This window comes from Amblyomma maculatum, chromosome 2, assembly GCF_055883805.1.
Source record: "Amblyomma maculatum isolate TAMU_Amacu chromosome 2, ASM5588380v1, whole genome shotgun sequence".
Classification (NCBI taxonomy): Eukaryota; Metazoa; Arthropoda; class Arachnida; order Ixodida; family Ixodidae; genus Amblyomma; species Amblyomma maculatum.
Window position 1 is genome coordinate 169,237,075 of NC_139345.1, and position 19,226 is coordinate 169,256,300.

At 48.9% G+C, this 19,226-nt stretch overlaps 1 protein-coding gene across 1 annotated transcript; it reads right to left on the minus strand.

Moving 5' to 3' along the window:
• Positions 1-5,900: 5,900 nt before the first annotated feature.
• LOC146200402 (uncharacterized) lies at positions 5,901-8,954 on the minus strand. Its single transcript, XM_084592348.1, has 2 exons — positions 8,332-8,954; positions 5,901-6,000 (listed from the first exon to the last, which is right to left on the minus strand). Exons 1-2 carry the CDS (start codon positions 8,952-8,954, stop codon positions 5,901-5,903), a joined length of 723 nt encoding a protein of 240 aa, XP_084448474.1.
• Positions 8,955-19,226: the final 10,272 nt, after the last annotated feature.

The window sequence follows — 19,226 nt, forward strand, 5'->3', positions numbered from 1 at the left end:
CTCATCTGTCGCCGACACCATTCGCGCCGTCTGCCCACGCAAACACTGCGAGGAGACGTTTTCTACTATCGTCGCATAGCGCGGAGCGGCTGCATTTCGCAGAATTCCCCCGCGACAGTGCAGTAACTATTCTGCTAGAAGTATACGAGCTACGACGCGTAAACCCTTCAATCCGGCTCTGGGCGCGCTGAAACTGCTTAGTCGTTCAACGACTTCGGGACTTCGGCGAACCTATATATGTTTATTTGTAGTAGAAAGTTGGGCGAGTTGGTTAACATTCATGATGGAAAATAGCGCGAAAGTACACGAAGGACGGAAGGTAAAGACATGGACAAGCGCTAACTCGCAACTGCAAGGTTGATTGCTGAAGCACGCAATAAATACAGGTCACTTGAAAATAAATAACAGAAAAAAACAAAAGGAGAGAGAAGAGAGAGAGAGAGAAGCAGCCTCCTAAATGGGAAGCTAGGTCATAACATAGGCAGTGACACACAGTAACACGTGCCACTCATTGCTGGGGTGGAAAAAAAAGATACAACTAAATATAGATAAGTAAAGTCAATGTAAATTAGTCTACCCTTACAAAAATAGATATTGAATTTCTGTTACGCACGTAATGTGGTTTTGATGAGTCATCAACCACTCAAAGGAGATTCAAGATTAGATGTGTTTTAACATCAGATCCGCAACAGACTTTCCTTTGAGATCACACAAGAAGTTTTGTGCTTGGAAAACGCAACAGTATCTTTGGGTAGGAGCTAATGTGGAAATGCATTGACTTTCTCAGATGAGGAAAAGTATACATCACTAAGTGAATATATATTCTTTCCTTGTTAACTGCACATTTTTAGAGCCCTATGTTTGCATTTCTGTTTAGCATATGTAGGATGTTGCCTAAGAAACAACTTTTATGTGTTTTAACATGAGATCCGCAACAGACTTTCATTTGAGATTACGCAAGAAGTTTTGTGCTTGGAAAACAAGGTATTTTTGTATAGGAGCTAATATGGAAATATTGACTTTCTCAAATGAGAGAAAGTATACATCACTAAGCGAATGTATATACTTTACTATGTTTTCATTTCTGTTTAGCATGCACTGTAAAAACAAAAACAACTTTTGGGACATTTGTTTCATTCAAAACACGCTTACACCCTGAGTCTTGGGTGTTTGTGCCATTGCAAATCACTTCTTGCGAAGCGAAGGGGTGCTATGTTTGGAAAATATGCTTTAGGGTGTTACGGGCAAGGATATTGTTGTGTACGCGAACCGACGCACTGCCACACCGCCTCCAAGCAAACGGACGCACGGCCGCTCCATTTCCAATGCCTCCTTGCACCTGCGAGCAGGCCGCTTCGGAAAGACCAGCAGGGGTACCCTGCCTGCGCCGACGACGACGCGCGGACGTAACCCGAGCCGTGCGTTGCCTCGGAACTGGACCGTCCTGGGAGCATGTGCTCGATCAGGGCACGAGAAGCAATGCTTTCTTTATAATGCATGATATTTTGCGTGTTTCTTAAGCTTTCGAGCTCCTTCTTGCTCTGCGTACAGATTAGCCGAGCCCTCAGTCATCGCATCGCTTCCCGAAATGTTTAGATACAAATAAGATTTAGTTACCAGTAAAATAGTGTTGGCGCTGCTGCGCTTGCCGGTATTGAAGCTTGGTCGCACTTTTTTTCCTTAAAGGTTCGTGCTACAGCTCCATGTTCAGCGAAAATTACGCCCAAGGTAGCAACCACCGAAGAGCCAGCGCTGATAAATTTGCCAGCGATGCCAAACTCGACATGTTAAAATGACTCCAGTGGAAAAATAGTGCGCATAGGTATTCAGAACATTAGATGCAAGTTCTAATGGTCAAGGAGTTGTAATTGTTAGAGCAGCCGCAATGGCCTGTACACTTCGAAACATGCTTCACATTAAGTCCCAATCTTATGAATGCAGTCTAGACATAAGAAGCAAATACATTACCGAGTGGCCGAGTGCCAGTGGCCGGAAGTGGACGCAGGATCATGGGCTCCACCGGAGCAGCGATAGCGGCCCAGGCTGGCCGCGGTAACAGGTCCGATGTAAGTGAAGATAGTGAATATCAGATTGTTTTGCCACAGCTGCCCACAGGACGTGTTGCTTTAAACACGGTTTTTTTGCATGGTGACGTTCGAGCTAGGCCCTACCGCGTAGAAGATTTTCGGGATGCACTCGCCGAGACCGACGCGCTCGCCGAGGTTGTAGCCTTGGGGGCGTATCAAGTTATTCACGTGTGGGCTGTCACCTTCAAGACTGCTGAAGCCACGAAGCGTATTGTGACTTTGAAAGAGCTGAAAGTAAAGGGACGACGGTGTGTTATTATCGACCCTCAAGACCAGCAAGTCCGACTCAGACTACATTGGATGATACACGGTGTCGCAGACGAGGACATTCGCACGGCTTTCGCCGCATTCGGGAAGGTGACGGAGGTCACTCGAGAACGGTGGCGCGTCCAGGGCGTCAGCGAGAAAGGCTCGACAACGAGGTCAGTACTTCTCAAGTTGAAGGCCGGGATGAAGGCAGACGACCTGCCCCATCAAATAAGGGTAGCAGGTGAGCTGGCCCTCGTCGTCGTTCCCGGAAGGCCTATGCAGTGCCTACGTTGCCATGGTTGTGGCCATGTACGACGCGAGTGCAAAGTACCGCGTTGTTCTCGCTGCCGACGCTTTGGACACACGGAAGTTGGTTGTGTCCGCACATACGCTGCGGCAACAGTGCCCGCTCTGAGAGAGGAGACGCCTGAAGATGTAATGGATGTTGTCGAGGCCGAGGAAGCAGCAAAGGGAAGCGAAGACGCTGGAACCTCTGCGGCATCCGTCAATGTGGAAGCACCGAACATCACCGGCAAAGAGGCGGGTGATGACACAGGAAAACAAGAGTCGGCAGCCTGGGTGCCAGTGGCGTCTGCGAACGCGAACGCACCCCTTCAAGACGCAGGTTCCTTGGAGCCTGCGACGAAGGTGACCATTGCTACGGGAAACGGCGGTCGGTCAACGAGCGCCGGCAGCGCACCTAAACGCCCCCATACAAAGGCAGGAGACGGGAGCGAACAGCAGACCCTTAAGAACGACGATGAGCCGCCTATGAAAGCGACCCTGAACAGGAGACCTCCTTTCAAGCAACGGCCCAACATCGCGGCGGACAGGAGGGCCGAGGAAAAGCCACCCTCGCAGCAAGTCGAGCCCGTAAATGATGATGGAGGTGGGCATGCTGGAAACGTCTAGCACCATGCTAGACGTGAAAGGTAAGCGTCATGCTCCCGGCCTCCTTCTAATGCATGATTATGGCGATGGACCAGAGTCTGAACGTTGCAACGCTCAACGTACGAGGGTTGGCTGGTAGAAGGAAGCAAAGCCAAGTACTTCGCCTTTTAACAGAGCAAAACATAGACGTGCTAGCAGTACAAGAAACTAAAGTGGAGGGAGAGGAGGAGACAGGGAGCATGGCGCAGCGTTTCACGTCGCGGTACGAAGTGGCTGTTAGTCACGCAGTGGGCACGTCGGCTGGGTGCCTTCTTCTTGTCAAACGGTTGCCAGGACTTATAGTGCAGGCCGTGATTTCGTCTACGTGCGGAAGGTTGATTGTTTGTGACCTGGTTTTGCATAGCAGTGAATGGCGCATTCTCTGCGTTTATGCACCAAATGCAGCTGAAGACAGGCTCATTTTCTTTAAAAACATCGAACGATACTTAGATTCAACAAGGCAGCTGATAATTATGGGTGACTTCAGCTGTGTTTTAAGCGCCCGAGACAAAACCTCTAACCGCCCCTTTAAAGATGCAAGCACCGATTGTTTGTTGCAGATGATTGCAGAGTTTTCATTAGAGGATGTTGCTGAGTGCTTGGAAGGAGCACGCAGCGTGCAGTACACCCATTTTCAGAGTTCTAGTCATGCTCGACTTGACCGAATTTATGTATCGTTGGATGTGATAACGAAGTGTAAAAATTATTCTGTTATCCCAATGTCATTCTCCGATCATTGTCTGGTAAAATGCACTATAGGAGCTAGAAGCCCAAGCAAAAGTTTTGTGTGGGACCTTTGGAAGCTGAATTCCAAACTTTTAGAAGACGATAACTTAATCGAAATTATTGTACAGAAGCTAAATGAAATAAATAAACGACCTAACAGCAGCATTGGGGAGCAATGGGAACTGTGCAAGCAAGAAATTAAAATGAAAGCGATAGAAAGAGCCAGCTGTATTCGCCATAACGAAAAGCGAGAAGAAGCAGGCCTAAGATCAACATTAAAGAAGTTAATAGCGCAGGAGTGTAAGGAGCCGGGGGTTTACAAAGAGGACATCAGAAAGATAAAGAAGAAAATAGAATTATTAGACGAGGACCGATATAGAGGCGCGCTCGTTCGCGCCAGGGCCGAAAGATGGGTCGCCGGCGAGACGCCCACTAAGGCGCGCTCTGGGTCTTGAAAAAGCACAGGCTCATCGAAATGACATAACTGAAGTAGAATGGAATGGAAGCCTCGTGACAGATAAGAACGACATAGCACGTGCATTCTTCGACTATTGTCAGGAGCTGTTTGCTTTTCGGGACATGAAGTTGGAGACGTTTAAGCAGGTGTTTCTTCCCTCCTTGCCACGACTGGATGCCACCACAAGAGAAAAGTTAGAGCAGCCGATTTCTGAGGACGAGGTTGAAAGCGCCATTGATAATCTGAACCCAGGAAAGTCGCCTGGGCCGGATGGTTTGAGCGCAGCCTTTTATAAAGCATTCAAGCTAGATCTGTCCCCATTGTTAGCTGCAGTATTTAACGATGCCTATGAACTTGGTGCACTCCCTCCTTCGTTCGCATCCTCACATACAGTGTTAATTCCTAAGTCAAACCAAACAGAGAAACTAAAATTTGTGACGCCATACAGGCCTATTTCTTTAACAAATGTGGATTACGAAATACTGATGAAAGTTCTGGCAGCCAGACTACAGACAGTAATAAAACATTTCGTTGGTTCCCACCAGACGTGTGGTATAAAGGGCCGGTCTATTATAACAAATATTCATAAGGCGAGGTGCGTGCTGGAATGTTGTGACGTTGCTTGCGCGAGGGTCGCGCTTCTTCAGCTCGACCTAGAAAAGGCGTTTGACTGTGTTCCACATGATGCATTGTTTGCAATATTGGATTATATCAATGTCGGTTCTATTATCAGAGAGGGCGTAGCCCTGGCGTACCGAAACTGCACAACGCGATTGATTGTTAATAAAGTGTTAGGGGAACCCATAAATGTGCGGCGTTCGGTACGTCAGGGCTGTCCCCTCAGCCCTCTTCTATTCTGCATTTATATCGAAACTTTATGTCTGTCTATTATGCAAAATCCATCTGTTCAGGGCTTTCAACTGTACAAGTCTGAGGTCAAACTTTTGGCGTACGCTGATGATGTGGCAGTGTTTTGTGCGAACAAAGAAAGTATTTGCGCCGCAGTTGAAGTTGTGAAAGATTTTAGTGCGACCACAGGAAGTCCAGTAAACTGGGGAAAGTGTCTTGGCTTCTGGCACGGGGCGTGGACATCAACGCCTGACTTTTTTGCCAACGTTACATGGGTTACAACACCCGTGAAGTATTTGGGTGTACCTCTAGAATTCTATGAAGACAGCAAGCCATTTTGGCGAGCCCAAGTTCAGGAAATACGGGAGAAGGCTGACAAGTGGAAAGGAGTGCCGCTGTCTATCTTTGCACGAGCCACTGTGTGTAATCTATTTTTCGTTGCCAAGGTGTGGTACGTCATGCAAGCACTTCATTGTTCTAGGTTGAGTGTTCAAAAGCTACACCGAATCTTTGCTGTGTTTGTATGGGCATCAAGCTGGGAAAGATGTAGTCGGGATAACCTGTTCCGGCCAATTAAAGACGGAGGTCTCGGGCTTGCTCATTTATTTGTGCGCCAGCTTGTAAACAGATTTATTTTCTTTCGCGACGTTACCGACCCCTTTTTGCGCACTGTGTGCCAAGTGAGGCTCGCGCGGGCGTTGCCCAATTTCGTTGTTGCTACGGAAAGCATGCCAGGGCGTCTTTCTAGTTTTTTCAAAGAGATTGTCAGCAGTGTTCGAATTCTGTCGGCTCGCTTCTCGACAGAATACTTAAGTTCAGTGAAAAAGAAGAACCTGTATAAAGCTGTTTGTGACGACTTCTTCCCTGTTCCTGTGTACAGAGCCTTGGAAATCAGATTCTTGATTTCTTGCATCTGCATCTGCTGCAGTGTTTGTGTACCCCTTGCGGTATTCAACAGTGAAATTGTGGGCGTCTTCCATGTCCTTGGGATGACAGCAAGGACACCAGTGCTTGATGGTCTGTTCGAATTGTGAAATGGCGACCCCAAAGGTATGTGTGCCATCGCTCACATGCCCAAATACACGCTAGTGCTTTCCGTTCACCGACTGAATATTTCCTCTCCGCAGGCGACAGTGCACGAGATGCGAAAGCGACTGTGCGGAGCTCGTGGTCACTTTTCTGCTGCAGGACTGCTCCCAGTCCACAGTCGGACGCGTCGGTCGACACAATTACTAGAAGTGACCGATCGAACATCTGGAGGACTGTACTCGAGGAAAGCATTTTCTTAACCCTCCTGAAACTGCTGTCTGTTTCAGCTGACCAGATGAACGGTTTGCGAAGCAAGATTCTCATAGGCTCGACCGTGCACTCGTGCCAAGTGTGGGACAAACTTGGAGTAATATTCTACGAGACCCAGGAACGAACGGAGATCAGTTGGCAATGGGGTGCTAACTACAAAATCTACTTTCTCTGGAAGTGGCGAGATACCACGTGCAGTGACCTTATGCCTTAGGAACGGAAGTTCTGGAATGTTAAAGAGGCATTTGTTGTTCAGTTTCAGCTAGGCCTGCGTTCTTAATCTTTTGTAGCACGGTCTTCAAGTTTGAAAGGTGCTCTTTTGCGGTCTTGCCAAAAATTATCACATCATCGATGTAGAACAACACTCCAGGGCAACGGTCGAGGATTGTCACCATCATCTTCTGAAATGCCGCTGGGGCAGAAACCAGACCGAAGCAAACTCTTTCAAAGAGGAAAAGACCGTCATGAGTGATGAAAGCTGTCAGATCCCTGCTGTCAGGGTGCAAAAGAACCTGATGGTAAGCGGAAGCCAAGTCAAGTTTTGTGAGGTGCGCAGTGCCTACCAAAGCGTGAAGCAGCTCTTCTGTATGGGGTAATGGACAGCTGTCTCTCAAAGGTCTACACATATCCTGATGCTACCATCTTTCTTGTCAACAACAATAATAGGGGACACCTATTCAGAAGCATCGATGCGCTCGATGATGTCAAGGCTCAGTAATCTCTAAAGCTCCTTTGATACTAGCGACCGGAGAGAATATGGCCGACGGCGAAGCTTGGAAGCTGCAGGCTGCTTGCCTTGCCGCGTCTTGATGCGATTGATGAACCCCTTACTCATAGCAAGACCCAACTCCGGGCTGAAAGGCGAACTGAACTCATGTGCTAAGGCTGGCGGCAGATCTTTGTTGCGAGGCTGCTCGCTTGACGGTATGGAAATAAAACGGGATAGCGGGTCATTGAGTCGGCAGCGTGTCAACGGACGTGTGAAAGCATTTATGAGCAGAACCCTCAATGCGAAGATCCAAGGCTTGAATGCCGTCAAGACCGATCAGACAAGTTCCTCGGTGAACAACATAAAAACGTAGTGAAGCTGTGCGGCCTTTAAACTGCACATCTGCCTGGAAACAACCTAGCACGGAAATCGGCCGTTGAGAGTAGTCGAACAGAGTGACATGGGGAGCAGGCAGGAGCGGAACGCTCTGAAAATATTGACTGTATTCTTGCTCCGACAGGATTGAAACAGACGACCCTTAATCGACAAATGTCAAAGTGACATTCGGGACTTGCCACTTAAATATGAATTCCGCTAAGAGCGGAACGTCGCAAAGTCAAAACTTGCTCAGCACTGCTACATGACGAAACATCTTCATGTAACATCTCCATGTAACATCTTCATGTAACATCTTCATGTAACATCTTCATGTAACATCTTCATGTAACATCTTCATGTAACATCTTCATCTTCATGTTCATGTAACTCAACTTCACGGAGTCGGCCTTGCATTTGAGTTCGTTTGCGGTTGCATACTTTTTTAAAGTGGCCCTTGAGACCGCAAAATGAACCAGTCCTCCCATGCGCTGGGCACTGCGGCGCTGATGCGAAGTGGTCCTGCGAGCTGCATCGGGAAGCTACTGCCTTCTCGGTTCCGTTCAGGGGGGCGGTCCGCTGCGGCGCACGTGAGCCGTCCGCGCTCCTCGTTAACCTCTGCTGACTCGGAAGCTGCTGGATGTGCATTCAATGAAATTGCCTCTACTGAAGTAGAAAGCTCCTTCAGTTCTTCCGCTGCTTGCTCAAACTGAAGTGCAATTCGAACTGAATCCTCGAAAGACAATGTGGAACCCTCGAGCATTAACCGCTCACGTACGCGGTTGGAAGCTACGCCAGCAACGAATTGGTCCCGCAGAGCATCATCTTGCGAAGCAAACGAACAATGTGCAACTAACTCCCGTAGAGTGACAACAAAGTCATGAACGGAATCGCCTGTGTTTTGGCTGCGGCGGTGAAAACGATGGCGCTCGACGATAACGTTGCACGACGTCGAAAACTGCTGCCGTAAAGCGACGAGTGCAAAGACGTATTCGTCAGGAGCGGCAGACTTGTCATTGGCGAGGGCTGCGGCGCTTGGCGCTGACGGTGCTGCAGCGGCGCTGGTCCCTGCATGTAACGTCTGATAAACCCGCTGGCCCTCCGCCCCCAAACAATGAAAAATAATAGCCTTGAGTTGCTCTAGTTTTGATGCGGCGGCTCCGGATGCCACCAAGTACACGTTGAACATCTGCTCCCACTGCTCCCATGGCAATGACGGACGGCCGGGCGTCGGAGGGGAGAATGGTGGCGGAGCAAGCCCGGTGAAGTTCATGGCGGCGGTTCCAGACGGTGCGGCGGGGTTGGGGTAGATAGGGTTAGTTCACAGCATCCTCGTCGCCAATGGGGTGTTTTCGAAGATAGAAGCAGACTCTTCAGCCGTCCCCAACGAGCACACCCGTTTATTCACACCTACACACATACATATAACGAACAACAGAAACGCCTCCTGGGGAATAACGAATACAAACCGAAAACGGGACTGAATATAACACACTGCTCTGCACATATCGCATCACGGAATGGTTTGCTACTGACGAACCCCTTTGTATAATACAGATAATTACTGTGCAGGCACCTGACACCTGGAGAAACCGCCCGGCACAATCCGGCGCGCTTACACCAAACTTAGCAGTGGGGATAAGCAGTGCATGCTGTCTAGCAATTTGAGGTCACACGGAAAAGCGGAGGCAAGGAAAGCACGTGAGGAAATGGGGAAAGAGGGAAGCCCAGAAGCGACAGCGTACACGGGGAAATTATTCCGTAATGCTTTTCATAAGCTGAAACATTGTAGCTATTTCTAATTAGCGCCGTACCGAACGTTCGGGGATCGGTGGGCTGCTAATTGTTTCACGCTTCCGACCGCCTGTAGTACTCGCTCTTTCGCAAGCAGCGAAAAAAAAAATTGTTGAACTGGAGGGAAAACCACTAGCTTTCTTCTTTACTGCTCGAATTAAGGCTCATCGAATCACGTATATATAATAAGAAAAAGAAAACGATAGAGTGCAACATGCCGCAGCACAAAAACAAGTACAGCAACAAAGCATCACTCCCCTGTTTTCTTCAGGGAGAATTAGGCATGAAGGCTATCAAACAATAAAAATATTCGAGAAGGAGAGGGGAGAAGCCAAGGACAATGCTGTGAGAAATCGGGCGTGTGCGTGGGCACTGCGAACCTTTGACGAGCTTTGAGGCACAACTTCCGCCTCTTCTGGTTTAATAAGCGACACCCTCCGTCAACGTGAGCGGGGTTATGGCGCTAAAGTTTTGTTAATCGAACAGCGCTGCTGTGTTTCCGACGCCGCGTGTAATTAATCCCTTCGTCGAGTCACGTGTCACCCTGGGCCATGCCTGGTTTCTGTGGCCGAACTCAACCGTTTTATTGCGCGAAATAAGGAAGAGCCTCCAGGCATCCCTCATTGTGCGGCCAGCTTATAGATGCTGCAGGTCCTATAGGGGACCCAAGCATCGCAGGGTGGCGCTGCTGGACGCCAGTGAACAGCGCCCTCTCCAGCCAACGCAATGTAATCGGTCGGGCAGAGTGAATAGCTCGCCTGTAGATTTCGTGTCTTTGCAGCTTCTGCACGCGGGAGCATCTCGCTTTGCGCGCGCTCGCGTTCTTTGTCGCTCGCGTTGTTGAAAGCTGCTTGCGCGCGCGCGCCCTGACCGCAGTCTACTCGCTTTGAGCTTGCTTGCATTTATTCCGTGCTGAAAGAAAGCTGTTGATGTGTGTCGGGTTCAGGGGGCGAGCTTCACCGCAGCGGGCTCAGGAGGCGACGAGGCATCAAGGCGGAAGACAGCCAGGGAGGAGAGGCGAAAAGTAAAGTGTATATACACTTTCTACATACCGAAGAGGGTACAAGTCATGAGAGGAAAACGGAGCTATCTGTACAAACAAAATCCGTCAGTTAAATATGGTTTGGTATCCCCAGTTCCCTAGCTGGGGAAGCAAAGTTCATCGATGCTATCCAATCAGTGGGGGCAAGGGATCACTCGAGGGTGAACCTCCTTGCACATCTTCCGGCGGCGAGGGCAAATCTTCTGATATTGATGATGATTTTGTGCCGGCGATGGAGTTTCGGCACCAGGGCAAAATGGTCCGAGAAGTCGCCTATTGACTATGGTCATTCACCCCGCGAAATTCCAAGGGGGCCACCTGCTTGCCTCGAGAAATCGGCGAGTGGGGTCAATGCTGCTCGGCTACGCGTCTCGTGCCCATTAAGCACAAGAATAGGTGCCCTGTTGTCGCCGTCGCTTCGCTGCTTTTGTTCGCGGTCGCTCGCCGGCGTCCGCTAAGTACGCCGCCATTGTGAGCTACTGAAGTCTGGCCGGAACTCCGCTCATAACAGCCTCCATTGTCAGCTACTGAAGTCTGGCCGGAACTCCGCTCACAACAGCCTCTACTGAAGTCTGGCCGGAACTCCGGTCACAACACTGTCTTGCGCGCGCGCGCTTCTGCTTCTACTTTTCAAACTCGCGCTTGGACGAAGTGGTGTTTGAAGCGAGTGTGCAGCAATGTACACGCTTCGATGTGGTTTAAGAAAGTAGCCGACAGCCGTGGCTATTTTCACAGCACAAATTTCAAAAAGGGAGAGCTGTTAGTAAGCCATGAACATTCTGTTGAGCAGATTATAGAAGATAAGCTGTTATCGTGAAGGCTAAGTGTGTGTCGTAGGTCAGCGACCACATCGCGTACGACGTGGGATTTGAGGCAAGTATTTAATTTTTATTGTACCCATTTCATTAAGGCCCAGATTATAAGGCGCATGCAACCATTCGATGCGCTGTTTGCTTTAATTTCTGAAGAGCTTGCAGATGTAATCTAGTTGGTGCTTATGAACTTAATAAAAGATACATGGGTTCGTTCGCATCTTAGGCGCGCTTTTTGGTATATCATGCCGATATGTTAATTTTGACGCTGATTGTCGTGCAATTGCATACTCAGAACATTTTATACGTAGCTTCCACCTGAATAGAATGTGCATTCACATGTATACAAAGAAACATCAACCATTCTGCTGCAAACGAAATATTTTCCAGCTTTAATTTTCGTGAATCGATCGATGCTCCGAATAACTGGTCCCGCAATTGATCGAGTAATTTCAATTCCACAGAGTAAATGAGACAGTTCTGGGCAATATCAAATTTTCGCTGCGTGGTTATTACTTCATTGTTCCTATAGCTTTTATATTGGTATACAACTGTTTTATTCAATCACTCGCCCCGTCCCGGTGGCTGACGCGTTAGGGACTGTTGGTCATGGCGACGCGGGTTTGATCCCGGCCGCCGCTTGCTGCAGGCGAACTGCAAGGAGGTCTATATACGTTCCCGTTAAATAACCACGGAAGGGAGAAGGAGGGGGGGGGGGGGGGATTTTACAGGTCTACAATATAGCGGGCCTCGTAGCCTTGTCGCGCTGAGGTGTACGTTAAACACTACAAAACTAAACGAACATGTTCACTCAATTGTATCCTTGCTTACAGGTGATTTTATATATCCTGCCTTGGAGCTTCAGTATCTGCTTTCTAAATAAGAAACAATCTGCGTCTGAGCATGAGCTGCGAGGCAGCATATTGGCCTCGAGATCGAGCAGAGTCGCCACCTTGCGGCTCAGCGGCGAAACCTACTCAGTGTGGATGCGTTTTCGCGTCGCGTGCCAGCCCGCAGTGATTTACGCGCGCGCATGCGGCGTGTACATGAGTGTTTTTGTTTGTTTCGCAGTTCCTGTGAGCTTTTGCTTACCTATATGCCTCTTGCAAAGTAAATATGAACAGTCTATAACCCCACGCTTCATTAAAAAAATATACTTGTCCGTATCGAGCATGTCATGCTTGGATAAGAACATCATCCATCGCGGTCTTCGGCGCTTGAGATCCTTTGATATGCAATGTCTCGAAAGAAGTGGTACTGTCATTACCACCGTGTCAAAGCAAAACAGGTCGTTGCCGTCAATAAAAGTTAATGCAAACGCTCAGAAATCGCATATTCCCGTTTCTGTTTGGAATACCGCAGCTACTAAAACATATGTCACCGCAGACTGCTTCATATAGCAGAAGGCAGTTTGAACAGACCACTCTATGCCTACTGTGCCGTCTGTATGCACGATAGAGTTGTGTGAGTACTATTTTTTTTTCCTTTTAAACCTTTGTCGCGGTGTATCAATGGTATAGGGTGCTCGACTGCTGATTTCGAGAACGGGGGATTCAATCACAACCGTTTCGAAAGGCGTTCCTCTGCTGTGGGATTTGACTGCACAATAAACAATTTCACGTAGTAAATGTGGTGTTAATAATGAAAAAAAAAAAAAATGACACCAAAACCAGCCTCTGCAATCATCCGTCATAGCCGATGGTGCTTTCATGCGTTAAACCCGGGCCAATATGCATTTCTTTTCTTTTGTTGTTGAAGGCTTCTGTGCATCCGTAAAAGTTTTAGTGAGCACATTTTGCTTTAGAGAAATGCTGGAATGTTTTGGAAACATATTCCCTGCACCTAATTGTTACCCTAAATATTACATAATACACCTAGATCAATGTACTCTACTGGTAGCCTATTATAATCATTATAATCCCTTTTCGTCCAAGTGCTGTCTTCCGACAAAACTCGTCATTTCTGACAAGGGGAGTAAAACAGCTTCATGCGGACCTAAATGTCAGTGTTTAGTTCGGGAATAAACACATTTTTATAGTTGCATGATAAGATGACCTCCATTTCTTTCGGAATAGTTTTATATCCGGCATCTGTTTTGGAAGAAACCCTAATATTTTACTTCGCATAAGATTTAGTCACTGCTAAATAATTTCTGATAAAGAAATTTTCAGTTTGTAAAATTGCTTCCCAGAACATGACAGTGCCCATGCGCAGTTTATAACGATGTCTTCGCAGCGAGTAATTCGTAGCTTGCACTTTTACGTTACTGAAAATTAATCGCCAATTATTGTAAATTCTGTCAAGTGTGTAAAAGGTTTCTCACATGGTGAAATTTACTCGCATTGCAAAACAAAATAATTACACTACTAATTTACCGTTACTATATATTGTGGGACACACAGTGCACCTACAGTGCACCGTCCTGTTACAGCCTGGCGCCCCTCCCGCCCTGTGTGCTACTATTGTGGGATACGTGGCCACATTGCCCGTGTCTGTCGCCGCCGCCAGCAAGACGAGCAACGGGGTTATGCTCCCTTTGAACGTGCCCGCGTGCGCCAGCCTGATGATTCTACACTGCCCTACTCAGACTTTTACCGGCGTTCTTCCTCTCCTCCGAATTCCACCGATATTTCACGGCCCTCGCGTCCTTCCCGACGCCGATCCCCTTCGCCTTTTCGCCGCACGTCACCGCTTCGTCCTGCCTCGCAACCCTTCCAACCTATAACGGAAAACTAACCGAAGCAGTTTCTGGAGGGAAAGCTGCTTCAAGTTCGAAATCTACAATTCCTCCTGGGCGACCGTCGAATATGTTAGTAGTGATTGTTGAAAGATTGTACGTTGAGGCCCTCATCGACACCGGCGCCGCTTATTCCGTCATGCATTTCTTTCTGTGTTTTCACCTGCGCAAAGTAACGCCATACATCGGTCCGCCACTTCGTGGAACTAATGGAACTCTTATGATACCCACCGGCCAATGCACAGCACGTGTCCTCATCGATAACCCGCGGCATCATATTGAATTTATTGTGCTCCCCATGTGCGTTCATCTCATGATCTTGGGGTGGGATTTCTTATCGTCGGCGTCCGCCCTCATCTCTTGCCGTGAGTGCCTTATTCATCTCATGGACCCCGATATATTACCGACTTCTGATTGTTCACCACCACACGTATTCGCAGCAGTTGATTTCGTTTTGCCCCCAGGACGCGAGCAGCTGATCATCGTGGCATTGGACTACCCTCTCGATGGCGAGGCCTTCGTTATGCCCGCTCCACGGTGGACCTCCGACGGCCTAGCTCTTGCCTCGTGCCTCACCTCCTTCACCCGTGGTTGCGTGGTCGTTGCGGCCCTCAATACAACTCTCCAGCCGTTCTTACTGCCCAGAGGAGCCACAGTTGGGTTTATTTTTGACTGCGATCCCGTTCCCCTCAATACACTTTCCAGCGCACCACCGCCTGCTGCCAAGCCTCCATTTCCGACATCCTCTGCGCTCGCAACCGCCATCAGCCCTGACCTTACATCCGAGCAGTCCACAGCTCTGCTAGACGTCCTCTTGCGGCACCGAGAGTCTTTTGATGTGTGCGCCTCAGCGTTGGGGAAGACCTCCGTCACCTCTCATCGTATAGAGACGGACGGCTCTGCTATTGTTCGACGACGGCCGTATCGCGTTTCAGCAGCAGAACGCAAAGTCATTGAGGAGCAAGTTGCTGACATGCTTGCTCGAAATGTCATCCGGCCATCCACGAGCTCTTGGTCCTCACCTGTAGTTCTCGTTCGAAAAAAAGATGGATCAGTCCGCTTCTGCGTGGATTTCCGGGCACTTAACAAGTTCACGCGCTGCGCTCACAATATTAACATCACACACATCAGAAATCCCTTATACTTTTCTCGGTTTCAGGAAATCATTTGCAGCTAGTGGCTCATGCATTATTACACTATCACGTTCTATGACAGTGGCCGCAAAAAGCATCTCGGCAAATTCAATCCACTCAGCGCTGTATACGTGAACAATAAGCTTTCCTGTGCGGCGAGGTTTCCTGTATAGTGCCGGCGTGATCTCATTTTTGGGGAATACTTGTGCGTGGTTGTCTTGCCAGAGTTGATGTGCACTCAGCCTAAAGCAACTCGCCATGCAGTGCGCTGCCAATGCTACATTTAACCTGCTTAATCCTCGAGTCAAGTACGATATAATGAACCAGGCTTTCTCGATACAATCTAAATTACTGCAGGTCAGAGCACGAACCTTGTATCTGCGTGGGCTTGACACTAAATTCGCCGGTCTCACTCGCATGAGACACGCGCAAACTGTTCAAAAGTCGATAAGAAAAATAAAGCTGTCATTAGGCAGACCGAAGCATTAGGCGCGTGAGCGCGGTACAGCGCAAGAAACGTGCAAAGTAAATCTAAAAAGACTGGTGGTTGCGTGCTTTGTTTTCCTAAAATCTACTCTTCTTCTGCTGCATTGGCGAAATCCTTGGATTTTTTTCTGCAATATTGCAGAAATACTGCAGAAGACACGTTTTCATCGCCAACAAACCCGCCGTAAACTCGGAAGCAGACCTACGCAGCGTGCGTTTCTGCGAGCGCCGCCGGCTGCCGATCCACTAAAGTTTTATCCATCCATCCCACTACCGGAGTGACGGTGGCGCCACCTCTAGGTCGATCTCGCGGCGAATATCCTTGTTCTCTTGTTAGTTTTGCTCCTTATGTCGTGGGTTCGAAATGAACCAAACGGCCCGTCTCTGTTATGTGACATGTTTCTTTGCAGCTAGCACGGTGTCACAAACCCCCGCCTTTACGGTCACAAGAGGTGCGGGATCCTCTTTACGATTACTCGTCGTTCCTCTATGAGGGTTGTGAACACATTTAAAAGTTAGGCCGGTCACCCCGTGAAGCACGTGTGTCGGTGTGTGATTGAGGAATAAGTACAAATAGGTCACTTTCTTTTACAAACAATTGAAGGTTTATAAATAGCAGACCAAAATTACACTGATAATAATAGAGTACAATGAAAGAGAATACAACGCCACGACAAGATATTGATAAAGACGAAGAAATAAATGATAAGAGAAAAAAAAAAATAACCCGACAATGAACAAAACACTGTGATAAAAATATGAAGACTATAAAGATAATAAAGCAGGTATTTCAGATATTATAAGTATGAGCAAAAGTTACATAAGAACACAGCGTAAAATACTACTAAGTCAGGTCAAAAGTTAACAAAGCGAAAATAATGTTCGATTGAACAACAGTCCGAAGTTCTCACGTCTTTCTTGTTTGCTGAGGCGTCGAAGGCTGTGTTGCTCGGTAGCGGTGGCCGTACAGGTGCAGAGGACGATGCGTCGATCGCGGGCCCGAAGAACACAATACGCTTCGGAGCACCGCGGAGTGGCCGGAAGTTTGAATCTTCCCAAACGCACTGGTGAGGGCGTTCTGCTGTCGGTTATTTTATACCCTCGGCCGACTACGCAGCAGCCGCGTCAAGGACAGGCGGTCACTGCCCCATCGGCTTGTCGAATCTTGTCCAGAGGAGCGACGGAGTCCCGTGAATTTCGCTCTATATTCCAGCCATAAGCTCCCGCATCTTCCGCTGTATAATAGGTGAGGCAGCTTGTGACACACGGACATGCCCTGAAAAGAGCCAGCTTGCGACTTCCCGTGCTAAGTGTACGTGCAAGGCAGGAATTCAGGGGCGCTGCAAGCATGTTGCTGCTGTGTGCTGTTTCATAAACTCCCACGAAGATAAGTTCTGCACAAGCCAGGCACAACAATGGGGCAAACCCAGCGGCAAAAATCCGAAGCCCTCTTTACAGAGCATCTGGGCCTTAATGAAATGGGTATAATAAAAATGAAATACTTGCCTCAAATCTCACTTCGTACACGATGCGGTCGCTGACCTGCGACACACACTTAGCCTTCACGATAACAGCGTTGTCTTCTACAATCTGCTCAACAGAATGCACATGGCTGACTAACAGCTCTTCCTTTTTGACGTTTGCGTTGCGAAAATAGCCACCGCTGTCGGCTATTTTCTTAAAACCCCATCGAAGCGTGGTCATTGCTGCACACTCGCTTCAAACACAATTTCGACAAATCGCGAGGTTGGAACGGTAGAAGCAGGAGCGCGCGCGCGAGCGCAGGCAGCTTCCTTTCAGCACGGAAATCCAAGCGCGCGCAAAGCGAGTAGACTGCGGTCAGGGCAGGCGCGCGCGCAAGCAGCTTTCAACAACGCGGGCGACAAAGAACGCGAGCTGCTTCCGCGTGCAGAAGCCGCAAAGACATGAGAGTCTACAGGCGAGCTGTTGCGACAGCCAGCAACACAACAATACACTTCCTCACATTTCGAGCGTCGCGGAACCACACCAGCCATGTTTTAAACTCAGCTGTGACACCTGTCTGCATTCAAACCCCTCAATAAACTGAAAGTAGCGCCAACATGTGAAGTTTGCCGCCCGCCTCCTCTCCTGCGCTCTCCTTCGTCGTTCGACCCTCTCATTGGTCGAGCGCCCTCAAGTGCGCGCGCGCTTTTTTTTTTTTTTTTTTTGCTGGGCGTGCAGCTTCCTCCTTTCCAGCGGGGCGGGCGGCGCGCGCGCGGCACATATCGCCGTGTGTTTTGCTGCCACGCCGACTGCTACTAAATCGTTCCCGCTGGCTATGTAATTTTTTTTTTCAAGCATGTTGCGCTCTTTGGCCGGCTGGTGATAGAAGCACGGTGGTGAAGGCGAGTTCAACCAACGCAGACATCGCGTACAAATGGTGTCACGCACTGACAGTTGAAAACGGAACCGTTTCAGCGCAAAATATAAAAAAAACTGCTACCACGCTTCTCAAGTTTCACAGTAGCTTACAATTCAGTCCAACCTGCAAAGAAACCACACAGACTGCAGCTTCCGCAGCCTAGTTAATTTTTTTTCAAGCATGTTGCACACTTTTGTCAACGGCTGACGGACTCAAGGAGGTGAAGGCGAGTTAAATCGACGCCAAAATCGTGTACGTATGGTGACACACCATGGCAGCTGAACACGGCACCGTCTCAACGCCAAATATGAAAAAAAATAACTGCTACCTCCCTCCCCAAGTTTACCGGTAGCTCACAAGTCAATCAAAGCTGCAAAGACTCCACACAGACTGCAGCTTCCGCCGCCTATGGTTAATTTGATCTGCAGCTGAAGTTGAAAATACATGGAAGACAGCTGCTACCACACTTCTCAAGTTTACCGGCAGCTCGCAATCCAGTCAACGCTGCGAAGAAACCATACACAGACTGTTCCAAAGTTGTTCCTCTCCGCCGCCTAGTTACAAATTTTATAAAGCATGCCGCTGAGTGGCCAAATGTGACGAACTACGGACACACGGAGATGACGGCGAGTTGAACCAACGCCGAAATCGCGTATATGTGGTGTATGACACTCACAGCTGAAACTATTCTGGCGGGAAATCCCTGTCAACATTCGGTAATTATGTTTCAGCAGTGAGTAATATTTTAACCTGAACACATTGCGACAAAATGCAAGGCTCTGGTGAGACCCGGCGCACGGCCGCCTCGATCGGCGCGCGCGCGGCGCTGATCGAGTCGGCTGTGAAGGGCGCCTGCTCCGGAGAGCGCGCGCTAGTCGCGCACCCCGTAGGTGGAGCCACGGTCGAAATGCGAGAGGAGGAGCGGCGCCGCCGGAGGAGGAGAGAGGAGATGGCGCTACTTTTAGTTTATTGAGGGGTTTTACTGCGAAGCCACGGCGGCGGGCCAGCGCGAGCACTCACAAAAAGAAGTAACGCGAGCGACGCGAGCAGCACACGAAGCCGCCAGAACACATTCGGTCAAGCGCCGCATCAGCGCCGCGCCCAACCAATGCTTCAAAATTTTGCCGCTTGCGGAGGAGCGCGCGCTGCAGTCGCGCA

Bases quoted from the DNA above. Each gene is read 5' to 3' on its own strand.
- LOC146200402 (XM_084592348.1), bottom strand. From the start codon at position 8,954: ATGAACTTCACCGGGCTTGCTCCGCCACCATTCTCCCCTCCGACGCCC. The intron at 6,001-8,331 runs GAATGCACATCC...CAACGAAATTGG, and splicing joins TCAGTAGAGGCAATTTCATT to GCAACGCCCGCGCGAGCCTC.